General features: G+C 40.0%; 1 protein-coding gene across 5 annotated transcripts in view; it reads left to right on the top strand.

Moving 5' to 3' along the window:
• The window catches only part of PRDM6 (PR/SET domain 6), a 146649-nt gene that overhangs the window by 106262 nt on the left and 26606 nt on the right, over positions 1-13781 (top strand). The window contains exon 8 of one of the 5 annotated variants that reach the window (XM_067315373.1): positions 13144-13754. The exons of the other annotated variants lie outside the window; for them this stretch is intronic. Within the exon in view, the coding sequence (XP_067171474.1) occupies positions 13144-13219 (76 nt within the window). The 3' untranslated portion in view covers positions 13220-13754. Of the gene's footprint in view, positions 1-13143; positions 13755-13781 lie in introns of those variants that run through there. 5 annotated transcript variants of the gene reach the window in all.

Here is a 13781-nt window from a genome sequence, read left to right as displayed (position 1 = left end):
CTGGCATGACTTACCAGCCTCCACAAGAACCATTTTGTAGGGCAAGACCTCCATTTCCAATCCTATTCTTCCTTCATTCCTTTCCTGAAAATCTCTGCGTGGCATAAAACCAGCAAGGAGAGTGTATTTGTACTTCATGAGCTTGATGAAGACAATCTACCTGGCAGATAATACCTAGGATCTGGCATTATTAGTTTGGCCTGAGAGATATAAAACATTCAATATTGTATTTCTTGCTTAGTTTGGTGAGCAAAATAGGTTCTGTAAGTGATGTGGTTTTCAACCAGTGTGTTGCTGAAGTATACTGGGCTTTTACCACTGCCCACAGTCCAAAAGGCACCTCGTAGGAAGTGAAAGAAGAGGCTGGGAGGAAGAGACGTTGGCCTTCTAGCTATAGACCTGACCCTGACTTCTGCTATAGTCCTAGAAAAAGCTATTTAACTGGCTGACCTCCACTTCTCCATTATAAAATGTTTACCCTCCCCTAACCCTGGGCAGTGCTGCAAAGATGAACTGTGCAATACCAGTGTTAAACAACAGTAATGAGCTGTGGAAACTGGATGTCAGTCAGAGCCATATTGCAAAGTGACCCCTATGGCTCATCATCGCAATTGCTGTGTGGAGACACCTGCATTGGTGCATCCCTCACTTTGTTTGCACGGTGCTTGGCATCTTTTTGGCAACAGGACGAGCCCCAGCTCCAAGTTTTTATTAAGGAGAAGATGCAAAGAAGTCCCTCCCCTTGCAACTAGTTCCTTGCCAAAGCAGAAAAACTCAAGACGAGAGTAGCCTTCTGAATGAGTAATCAACACTGAGCTGTGTCAGATGATCTCTTAAAGCCAAAACCTTTTAGCCTAATGAAAAATAAATGAGACTGTCCTAGTAACACTACATATGTTTAAAGCCAGCTGTGCTCTTAAGTGCTTTTCTGAATGAAGGGTCTTAAGGAGGCTGATAGTGGTTAAAAGAACCACTTGCTGATCACAAGCATAAACTGCAAATGCAATATTTCTTCTCTCCTTGAAAAAAGACATGCCTGATGTTAAATGAAAGTTAGGTTTAAACTTCAAACATGGGCTGATTGGCTGCTCACTGTTTTGTGCTGAAAACCATATTGCATGTTTACCTGTAACATTTTTTTTTCTAATTGAATCTTTTTTAAAGGTATTTCCCACTCCCCCACCTCATTTCTTCACTTTGATTAACAATCATAGCATGATCTCATCAGGCCCAGACAAGTATTGATGGGCCACAGTATCATGAGGCTAATAAAGAGTATTATCCAGTATTTCCTGGTGACACCACATAAAAACTCCCTCACAAAAGACGCGGGAGACAGAATATGATGTAAATGCCATTCTGGCAACAGTAGGGTATTGCAGGGTGCCTATAGCCAGGCGTGATCGCGTTATTTGGCGCTCTGGAGCCAGACCGGTGGTGGGGGAGGCGGAGGAGGTGGCAACGTGGGGGCCTGGGACCTGCATCCTGCTAATGGAGCAGCTGCTCCAGGGACATGGGGACGGGCAGGGCCTTGGGGGAAAAACACATCGGCTGGGTGCTCTGAACGCCACTTAGCACCCGAACCGTGGCCCCTGGGTCAGTGGGCTGCGACTGAAATGAGCTTTGGAGGCTACGTTAGCCAGGGCACGTACCCCTGCGGTGCCAGAAGCGTCTGCTTGGTCTTTCTGCCGGAACTGGGTGTGGAGAAGCGGCTGCAAGCTTGGCCAGTGACGCCGTGCGTGTCTCTGAGGTAAGCAGTGTGCGGCCGCAGGAGCCTGAACAGCAGCGGGGCCCAACCGCCACCCGGAACCTTCCGGAACCTGCCGGAACCTGCCACCCTCCTGCCGCGGCACCAAACCTTCCCTCCTGCTCGCAGGTTTTAAATGAATCAAAGCAGAGCTGGGGGAGGCTGGCCGGGCAGGCTCTGGGCACCCGGTGGCTGGGCAGGTGGGTGTCTTCGGCGGCGGCGGCCCGCACTCGTGCAGCCCTGCTTGGTGCGGCGCAGCAGCGTGCTGCCTCACAGCGCGCACGCGTAACCCGGTGCCTTTCTTGTTTGCTCTGTTCATTTGCGACTCAGTTTACTGTTTCTTAATTTAAAAAAAAATTAATGTATATCCTGAAATTCTCATTGTGGGGGGAAAAAAAGGCGGTGGAGAGTCACAGGGTTAATAACGCCGGGGCTTGCTGGGGCCACTCTTTTAATGGAAAAATAGTGGGTGGGGGGGAGTCCAACAAAAAGTGCAGCAAACAAAGAAAATCCCTTTCCTATCTATCAAGCCTTCTTTCCCCAACCTCTGTGAATACCTCAGCTCCTGCACAGTCTCTGAATATAAACTTTGCTCAACACACTCAGGGTAATCTTTTCACATCATAAAACTTATAATCCTCCTAAAGTGGTTTCTTAGGGTTTGAGGTATGATGCACTTATCAAATAACTGAAACAAATAAATCAGCTTATTTAGGCTGTGGCCAGTGCGCGCGTATCTTTGCGCGTGGAAGGAGGAAGCCAGAGCCATACCGGCGTTTGTATACATTAGCAACAAAGCTGTCTGTGACAAGCTGTCCTCTGCACAACTAAATATTTAGTTGCATATCGTAAGTAACTTATTAAGTGATTAAAATGAGTGGGTGGTGTTCACCCGCACCCGGCTGAGCGTGGCGGGCACAGCCGTGCACCATGCCGAGGGCGCGCGTGCCACGTGGGAGGTTACTTACGGCTGCCGCGCCACGGGGCTCGGGGCCTCGCGGTGACACTGGGCCTCGGGGACCAAACAGGTGGCCCGAAGGCCCTGGCCCCTCGGCGGCGGCTGCCTGCCCACCCACCGTGCCTCAGGCGCTCGGCGCTGCCGCTGTTGGCGGAGGAGCCCCCTCTCCGTCAGGAAACTGGCTCCAACCAGCGCCCACGTGGTTTTCCTTGCATATTTGTGCGGAGTTCAAGTTTTCAAACGTTTGTTGCTAGCTTTTATTGGTGTTAGAGCAAGGGTTATTTTTAACCAGGCCTGTATTTATGGATTCCCACAGCTGCATATTTTTCGCGTGTGCAAAATTAAACTAATAGGGTAATTTCATATTTAAGAATTATTTTTCCATTCAGTATAAACACATTGTTTACAAGCTCAAACCCCGTTAGCTTGTAAAGATTAACTTTAAGCAACAAAGAGCTAGCAATGCTGTTCTAAATTTGTTCTCTGAATCTTTTTCTGCATGTACAATAAGTCTTTCTTCACTGTTTCAATTCCATCAGGAGCAAATTTCAGGGCTTGCTTAAAATGTTGGGGCTGCTTGAAGATATATATAGATTGATAGATAGATAGGTACATACATACAGATTTTTTTTTTTTTCAATAGAATATCCTGAATTTGCTATTTTATCCAGAGAAGAAAAGGAGGATACAAACCTTAGGGACATTGTGTCAGATTTTGAATGTGGGGTGCTCTCGTCCTCTCCAGTCCTGTTGTCTTCCCACCAGGCTTCAGTGTTACGATTCACAACGCCTAGACTTTTATCCTCTGGAAAATATGCCAGCAATAGTTTGCTTGCCCTGATAGGGCAGCTGAAGAGGCAATCTGAACTATTTTCAAGAAGATGAATAGCACTTCTATTTCAATATACGCCTTGCACAGGCAAGGAGCTTACCCTCGCCTACCGCAGATAAGCCTCCAAAAGATGCAGGACGCTCCCCATAGCTGCTGCTGCACTGCCAGGGCGGCCCAGGAAGCGGCGCCCGACTGTCCCGCCACATCGTGGGCAAGATGTGGGCTGCAACACCGTCCCCACGGGATGTCTGGTCAGGCATGACCAAAACGCAGCCCTCCCTCTGCCTTTCGGAGGCATCAGTAAAACCAAAACCCAAAGGCTAGACTCTCAAGATGGCTTCGGCTGCAAAGATGTCCCACGTTACTCAGTTTGCTCCGGTTTTGGCAGCTTGGGCGGACACTTAAAATGTTGCTTCTGCAAAGTGCTCCTAGAGTATTTTGCTACCTGTGTCTGGGAGAACAGTGCAGAGAAGATGGTAGCATTGTCATCTTCTTTTCTAGAATATATTAGGTTAATAAGAAAATTAAAGCTCAAATAAATATTCATCAGAAAGTAATTTCAGTCTGTCATGGAAATAATCTACATTTATAAGTTATCTAAAGTAAAGTGAGCCCTACTAGCCTCCAGCAGCTCTGAAACCATTATGAATTATTGAATAAGTCATCTTTTTTTATCGTTATTGACATAATAAATATATTTGCTTGAAAATATCCGGAGCTGCATAGGCACAGAAGTATTTATGTGTCTGTGCTCTTCATAGCGCTGTTTTAAAGGGGCACTGTCAACTGCTGAGCAAAAGGGGAGATGGAGAGAAGGTGTTTTACCTCTTGTGTTTTTGATAGCAGCTACAGTGCTTCTGTCAGCTTCATCTCTGTAGGCCCTTCTATTTATGGACCTCAAAATGAAATTAAAAAAAAAATCAAGTGGCAAACAGTGCGACTGGATTATTATTATTTTTTTAATGGTTAATTCTTGGACCGCTAATAAATCTGCAGTCCTGCAAACTGAAATAATAATGTTCTTGGTAATACAGAACACTTAGGCTTTAAGCTGCCTCTAGATCAGCTCAGGAAGTCATAAAAAATTAGAGCACTCAGGCCCTGAATATATTGCTGAAGGGACGGGAGATTTGTCGGGCAACACTGAAAATCGTGGCACACAGGAGCTGGAAGGCTCCTGAAACCTCAGCAGAAGCTGCCTCTGCCAAACACAGATTTTCCCCAAGCATTTGGTGGGATCCCCTGTGTCACAGCTGGTTGTTTCTGCAAAGAAAGAGCAACCCAAATAACATTTAGGCAAAAATACAGTGGTGGAAAGCACTGTGCACAAGCATGGCGGCATGCGCAGGCTGTGGCTCAGCGCCTTTGTGCCGCTCACCGTGGATGGCTCAACTGGGGCCCATGAGCCAGCGGGTAGCTGGCCCTGTGCATTAGGCTTTTTTTTTTTTTTTTTGCCTATCTCTGTAGGCAGTAAATACATAATCAGTGGCCATTTCTCATGTTAGGGAAAAAAAAAAACCCTAACAATTGCAAGTTTTGAATTCGCAGAAGTGCTTGTTATTACCCAGAGTAGAAGGCAGCATATTTTAAAGAGTGCTTCTTGCTGGAATGCAAGGCCAGATGAAGATTTAGCCTGGTTCTTTAGTTTAAGTCTGGTGGAGCAACATGTCATACCTCAGACAACGACAACAAATCAGCCTTTATTCAAGTGTGAAAATTAAGGCATAAATTGCTGGCTGCTTAGCTCTCAAAACAATGTCATGTTACAAGAAATGTGATATTTTGAGGAGAAACAGGAAAAAATTTATCAAAGTTTTTGTTATTATTGCATTATCCTCCTGCTTGATCTACTAGCTATAGATACTTGGTGTCTGCTTAAGTGCTTTCCATTCTTCCCATAAGCAAATTCTGGTTGAAGACTATATATCACTTTACTCTTGATCACTGCTAGTCTCAGTACCTCATTACAGCAGAGCACTTTTTGAAACCGAGCTATAGCCCAGATAAATGATTGTATAAAGTTTTAAATAAACATACAACATTTATGTTATGTTGTTTCACAGGGATGATTTATAGTCATTTTCTTCTTCCAGTCCTGAGCTCTGGACATAAAAGACACTGAGCTCTCTGCTGTTTATCCAAGCTAAATCCTCTGTTTGTTCTGCATAAGCGTTCTTGATTCTTTAATATATTGCAGGCTTTAGCTTCAGGTTTATTCCCTCTGGGATGGTGGAATTAGATACATTAACTGACAAAGATAAGGTACGGACATTGTAGCTTAATAGCCATTAAAATAGATACTGTGATAACAGAAATGGAGCTAGAAAAGGGAGTTGAAATTGTGATATTTTAAAAACATGCATTTATGAGACCAAAATGAATAAATGCAGAATTCTAAAAATTTCCGCAGGGAAGCTAGTAAAGGACACTGGGATTTTGTTTGGTTGTTTTTTGCTCCATATAAATAAGAGAATCAGAAATAAAAAATATTGTGAGCCAGGAGTTCTAGGTTACATGTTGCCTGTCCCATGTTCCCCAAACCAATTTTGTTTCTTCATATTACATTACTCAATCTGGATGCCCATCCATTGAAATACTGCTCTATACAACAGAAGAAAATTAAGAAAAATTCGATAAGAAAAAGCAAGTCTTTCTGCCTTGAAGAAAACCTTGATAGTTTGTTAACTACATTCCATCATGCATCAGCATATTTATATATACATACATTCATTTGTACTACATATGGATAGTCTGGTTACTTCATGTTTCTATTCTTCATAGTAGATGTTGATCCTCTGTCAAAAAGCAGACACTTCTGAATGGCTGTTTTCTCCTCTTTTGCTAGGTTAAACAGAACAAATTTTGAGCTAAACCTACTAAAAGTTGCTTTGTATTTCATTTGATTCAGTCTTCATTCTTAAACTTTTGCGTAAAACAGTGTCAGTATTTAAAGACCTAATGTTTGACATCATTGACATCATAGAAGAAAGATTTTAAGAATTATAGTCATTAATGTGATGTGCCCTAAATCATCTCTTACTACAGTGTAGAAGTTAAGCTAAGACTTTAGAGGTCATAAATGGACTTTCGTTTTCTTTTTTTGGGTGGATTTTTTTTTTCCTGTAAGTCAGGATTAACTGGTGTGTAAGTAACAGAGTAGGTGCTTTCACTGCCAAAAATTATCTAACTAAAAGTTTGAATCTGGCAGTATAAACAACAGACCAGCCTGTACTCATACAAACTTGTTATTTTGTGGTACACAAGTTGGTATGTTGTTCGTGCTTTGAAACGGATTGCATTCCGTAAAGCATGAAATGCATTTTTAGCTGAAACTTGAATGGTAAAATAAGCAGTAAGCAAAATAAAGACGTGGGCGGTCATTTGTTTTTTTTAATTCTACAAGCATTTATTTGAGCTAAGATACTTTCCTTTTATAGTGGTGGGATATTTCCAGGAGTGATGGTGCAAATGTTGTGAATGACTTATTCAATGAACATGAAAAGAAGGGAGAGAAAGAAAACCCAAGGAAACTTGCAGAACTGACACTTTCCATTCTGCCAAAAAATAGCTATACAGGGAGAGGTTTGGGCTTTGTGGCCCAGCAGCCCCCTGTGTTTGCGCTGACCTCCAGACCAGGGTAGAGACCTGGCAACCTTCTCCCGGGCGACCTGTCCTGCACAGGCATCCTCTGGCTCAGTGTTTTTTCGTTATGAGTTGGCTCTCCCCTGCTTTAAGACTCGTTTCCAACTGTATCTGTCATGTTTATTAGGATAATCAGGATTTGCTTTTATTAGTATTTCAATATGGAGAAGACAGGAAATGATTTTCCTATAAAAGTTTTCACTAAAACCCTCACAAATGCTTTTTCACTCAATAGGAAGGAGATGGCAAACAATATCTGACCTTTTCTTTTCCAAATGGCTGTGACAACGAAGTATTAACTAGCTGTTCATCAAAACATCGCTATAATGAGGAGCCACCTTCATCTTACCGATAGGGAGAGAGACAGAAGTAAACGGTGCTTCCCCATGTCATGTACAGTCTTGTCATGGGCAGGCCCAAAACCTCAGATTTTTTTTTGCTTTTTATCTGCCCTTACCAAGTGATTTTATTTTTATTCATCTCTTAAAAAGAAGCTTAAGAAAAAAAGAAAAAAGAAGCCTTTCTTGAGAGGCTGCAGCCTTAGATTCCCTTAATCTCCCTAGAAATTAATTACTTACTTTTTTTAAAAACTTTTGGTGAATTGGTAATTAACCAAAGTAGTGAAAGAAGATACCAATTTATCTACTAAACAAGCGCAAAGTTAGGTAGTGTGAATAATTTCTGCTCACTTGCTGGAGAAACAGCCTGGCAGAAGCTAGCAACTATCCCTTTCAGGGCATTAACAAGCTGGTGTCCAGCACACAGATATGCTAAGTTTAAAGCAGTTTGTGAACCACTTACTTACACCAAAAGGGTTTTCCACCATTATTCTCATTTTGCAGCTAGGAAACAGAGGCACAGAGCCCTGTTTACGATCACTCAACACACTTACAGCAGAGGCAGGGAGAGAAATTGCATACTTTGTACCCAACCCACTGTCTATCTGTGAGATCCCCTTACACTAATGGAAATAGTTTGCCACCTTGCATGAATATTGCAACACAAGCTTTAGGTAGGCAGGCTTTGCTACCCTGCCCAGCAAATGGTATTGCTTTTCCCTTACAGTGCATTACATAAATATTGCCTTCTAAGATTTCCTCTTGCTAAGCCTACTCATCTCTAGTGTTATGCTCCATCTGCATTGATAATAATCTATGAAAATGAAATACTAATCAATATTATAAAAATCTTTATTCTCTGATAAACCTTTAGGCTTATTTTAATAATTTGTTATATATGTTTAACAGGAAGATACAGTCATGGATCAAGAAACAATATGTAACTGTTCTGCAGGATGGGAGAGGGAGCAGGAGCATGTGTCTGGGTCTGAGACTCTAGGAACATCCAAATCTGGACATTTTCCCAGTTCTTTGAGCCGCAAGTTAACCACATACAGTGATGTGATGCGGTGCGGTGCCATCTGCATGAGGCAGGAGGCTGAAGTAATGGCAAGAGCAGGAAACCCAGCACTTAGGAAAGGATGGGGCAGGTCAATCTCACTAGTACACGCGTGCGCGCACACACACACATGTACACTTTTTCCCACAAACAGCAGTGCCCTCTCATGGTTATGCAGATGGACGTACTGATTCTTTGTGGTAGTTACGTGGTCTTGCTTTTGGCATCCTGCTTAATTGTCTCATTTATTTTGGGGTTATTAGCTCCATTTTATCAGTGGAATAATTGGTCAGTATCATAAAAGTGAGGATATATCAGCAAACTAGAATGTTTTAAGCCTCATAGGCACCCACATTTAGGAAAATAGCAGTCAAAAACATTATTGTTGTACCAGTGTATAATTATACAGTCTAATAACTTCTCCTCTACATTGCCTGAACGATCCTCAGAAAAACAGGCTGGGCCTTGTGCTTTAAACCAAGTATGTGTTAATATTGATGAAAACATATCAGCCGTATTGGCTTAAACTACTGCCTATAAGCATAGACTACCAGACTGTCTTGTTCTGTTGGATGTGAAGTTGTCAACTTCATGCCTAGTGCTGCAGGACTCTCAGCCTTCATGGCTGTCTCTGTGATGGTTGTGCAAGCAATAGCTTATTCTGCCTTTCAGCCCTAGTTGGGATTACCTGCTGTATTACAACCTTAATCTTGTTTCCAAAAATAGCCTACTCAGGCCAACACACTAATGGTTTAGCGTATTGTGCAACCAATATCTCTTAACATGAGAGCAGTGAAGTTCTCTTCTCTGCTTCCAGGAGTGAAGAACAGAACAAAACAACAAAAAAAATCCCACTAATGCTGAGCAATTAAACAATTGCCAAAATGTTGAAGACTTACCATCACCATTTAATGCTAATTTCTATAAAACATTTATTGGCTAGATTGCCTGCTTCAGTCACAACCCCATTGCCTTAATTCTGCTGCCCTATTTACATTTGTATTTGTAAAACAAAACTTATGATGATAGTGGCAATAAATCAGTCTTCTCTAAGAACCATTTTTTACATTGTTTTCTCACAGTACAGTTAAAACTGAGTTACATAAAGGCAATGTTCTGCTAGATTCCCTCTGCCCCAGTAAACCTACTCTGAATTTTGATTGCATATTATTTTGTCAATGCAATTATGTCTCAGTAACTGCACCAAAACCCTTTGGTCAAACATTCAGTAACAGTGCAACTCCACAGTGATCAGTGCTGTATGTATATTGTTAGGACAGAACTTTTTGCAGTAATACATAAATTGTTTAAAAATGCTGTCAAACTACTACAAGTATTTCACTTGGAAAAAAAAACAGTACTGAACTGCAAAGTAGTGGGTGCTGCTTTTTCAAGAGCATTATTAATGGGGACTATTTTAGTCTTCTATGATGGGGAATGATGGGCTGTATGGTTTCTTAAAGTTAAGAATAGAAAATAATTTCTAAACTTGCAAGCATTCAATTACTCTACATTAAAGTCACCATGGGGTTACTGTACATTTATACATCAGAAAGTCAGTAAATTATTTTTCTATAAATTAGTCTCTCAAAGCTGACTTTTTTTTCTTTGTATTCTGAATGCCAAACTCCTGACTGCTTTTCCACCACAGAGACTTCATATCTGGATAGCTGACATCTGTAAAAACATTTCTAATGAAAACACTACTAATACAACCCCCTGGAGAAACAAATGAAATGAGATCTAAGTATACAGCCGCCTTCTACAGTTCTGTCTTTAACAACAGCAGGGATAGTGCTTCCTATACAAGACTTGACACAGGTCACGATCATTTAGGCACAGTAGTAGCAAAATAAATAATTGTGTAAATATGTAATAACTGGTATAAATACTTCAGTAGCACTTAGAAGATATGATAGAAGACTTCCATCTTTATTTGTGCACTAAGGTTTATCTTAGTGCATGGAAGGCAGAAGCGTTTAGACTTCAGTGAAGGAGAACTGTGGCTTGAATACTTGAAAGCTCAGTGCCAGACATAACATTGCTTCTTTTCCACAACAGCAATTTCCGAAAGCGCATTAGTGGTGAAAGTGTTGGATAACTGCTAAAATATTATAGTGATAGAGTCATAGCTTCACCCCAAAAAACAATATACTGGAAAGATCAATCATGTAACTATATATTTTAATAATCCAGCTTCAAAGCAAAACACTGCTCTTTTCTTCTTTTTAAAATAATTTAGTGTCAGGTTTTTTTTTCATAATGAATTCTGCTGCTTAAGTAGCTAAGAATTTATTTAGAGACGATTTTTCTGATGAACTTTCTAATAACTAGCAGAGAGAAGAAGGCCCATTTTTCTGCATCAGCTCTCAAAGTCTTAGCTAAAGTTTCATTTGAAGGCAGGCAAACAGAGATTACAGGCGCATTTGCTGCTTTACCTTTAAGCTCATACTAGATAACTTCAGGCAACCTCGTGGCAGTTAAGCTCTGTAATATTGGCACATCCCTGCCAGTGTAACAATAACTAGCACAATGAGAAGAGAAGGGATCTTCTAGCACAGGAAAATAACATTCAAGAACAGTGTTTCTAGATATCTTCATGTCTAGAGAGGCTACTGATTTGTCTTTAAAAGACTGGATGTGGACAAATATAGGATGTAATTTCTTCTTAAGTCTCTTTATTCAGAACCAACTCTAAGTTCTAGGCCAGAGGACTAAGGAAGATAAAGGCTTGAACTGATTTGTCAATAGAACAAAAAAATCCCCCAGTATAACTACTATTTTTTATGGGCATTTGGGTTTACACTGCAAGCATACTAGTAAAATTACTTGCTTTGAAGTAATTACATCAGCTTCCCTAGTGAAACCTGGCTGCATCAAAATTAACAGTCTGCAATGATGTCAGCAGGGCCTGGATTTCCCCCCCCAACCCCAGCCTTTTTTTAATGCTATAGAAGCAGGACTGAGAACTGTAGACACATTAATTTCCAGTAGGATTTTTATGCTGGATAAATTAAAATAAGCTTGCTATCTCATGCATTTGTTTTTTGCCATGAAGAGATATTCTAAAACCTGATAAAAAAAGATATTTGGTCTTTCCACTTAATTGTTATCACCTTCAAACTGAGGTGTGACAATACCATAAATGGCTTTAAGGCAACAAGAAGCCAACTGGAACCCAAATTAAATATAAAAGAGAATAATACTGAACTCACCTCTCATACAAATATATTTTTTCTAGACTATTTTGGACTGAAGCATTTCAAACATTGTGCTTGAAAGAAAAATTGAAGTATAATCTGCAAACATTAAGCCTAAAAGAATACTTTCACATCTGAACAGAAATAAGTAATACTAAGGACAATGCCTATATAACAAAACAAAAATACTAAATAACTTATTTAAGAATCAGAAAATTTAATGCTTATCAAACTATAAGTAGTGACTTTTAAGTGACTTAAGGTGGACCGAAATAGCTTAAATCAGCATGCTTATAAATAGGTTTACTTAAGAAAGAAAAATGCCCCACCTTATATTTACTATTACTTTGATTTACTAAAAAATACTCATCTGAGTGGTTTCTTCTTAAACTCCAAAGCAACATGACCACTTCTGTTTTATTACTGGGTTAAAATGAAAACAGGAAATTAATTTTGAAAGAGAACATATCAATGTTATGGCTTCAAAGCATTAAAACTTCAAATTTTCTGCAATATTAAACAAGAAAGTTTTTGTTCAAATACATAGTTGAAAAAACCCACATAAAATTCCAAGAATACTTCAAATTTGAATTTTATTTAATAACACACCTGAAAAGTCAAAGAATACCAATTTGAAAGATCACCAATTATTCATTATAGGAATTCTTTCTTACATTCAACCCAACCATTCTGAGATCCTTAAGGCTAATGCCCCCCCTAGTGTTTGAACAAGAAACTACACTGCTAGCAAATCAAGCTTTTGAAGAAAAATGGCTTGAGCAGGTCTTCCCTTCGAAATACAAGCAGCCCCCTCATTCATTTTATTATAATTGCATATGATCATGCATCAGTGATAAGATATGCAGCCATAATGTAAAAAATTTTAAAAGTAATTGCCATTGATTTATAAACATGTATTATTGCTTTTGCTAGCAGAGTGGGACCTCTAAGAACACACTTAAAAATACAAGTACAAAGTACAAAATAAGTGTACAAAGTATCACGAAAGCATTTCTTGTGAAATCTAGCATCGATAAGTAATAATTCTCCATGGAAAAAGATCTTGGCATTTATATGACTTGTTTAAAGCTTTTTCTAAGGGGCCAGAACAAGCAGTTTATTACACAGGAGGCTGGTTAATGGTTAGAGGAGGAGAAGCAACGCACTTAAGAGGCACACCCAGGTGCAATATAAAGTCTATATTCTGTAACACATACCATCCAAAAAAGGAAAGCAACACTTATACAGTTATGTCCATAGAAGTACACTGATTTTCTTCTGTTCAGAGAAAGGAATTTTTGCATGGGTATCTGCTCATTTTAAAACAAAATGAATCCTAAGACTTTTTTTTTTTTTTTCTTCTCAGTATACAAGATTCAAATAGAAGAACATTTGTGCCAACAGGACAGACAAAAACTCCCATTGGTAGGACAGTGCTGTAAGCTTATGTTGCTAGCTAGGTCCGCACATATGATTTTAAAATCACTGCAACTGAGTGAAGGCTGGAATCCAAAACTGTCCTTATTCAACTGTGATTATGCACAAACTAACATTTCTGGCAGATTTCTCTTCCGGTATTTAACAACTTGATACTTTGTCTTCATATTTCAACAACTGAATAAAAAATTACATACAATTTAAGTGGTATCGAGAAAACATGCTTTGAAATGCAGGTTAGTCACTGTGAATGGGTTAGACCTTGATTAAGGAAAACATCTTTACTTAGAAATGCTCTTGTTACTTTTATTATGTATGTGTTCAGATTTAAAGGAGGTATGTAAATACACTTAATCAGCACTTCAAATATCTTTGCTCATTAGGGATGGACATAAGCATGCACAGGCATTCCTGAATTAGGGCTTTACCCCCTCACATGTTCATCCTTACAGGCCTATGTGCAAAACTGCTAGGACACCAAAGGGATATTCTTCCTGAAGTTGTTAGTTACTCAGTATTTCATGGAGTTTGTTTGATAGATTTTACTTTGATTCCCACCCCCCCCCC

This window comes from Apteryx mantelli, chromosome Z (assembly GCF_036417845.1).
Source record: "Apteryx mantelli isolate bAptMan1 chromosome Z, bAptMan1.hap1, whole genome shotgun sequence".
NCBI lineage: Eukaryota > Metazoa > Chordata > Aves > Apterygiformes > Apterygidae > Apteryx > Apteryx mantelli.
The sequence above is the reverse complement of the archived record's forward strand: the minus strand, read 5'-3'. Positions and strand labels throughout refer to the sequence as shown.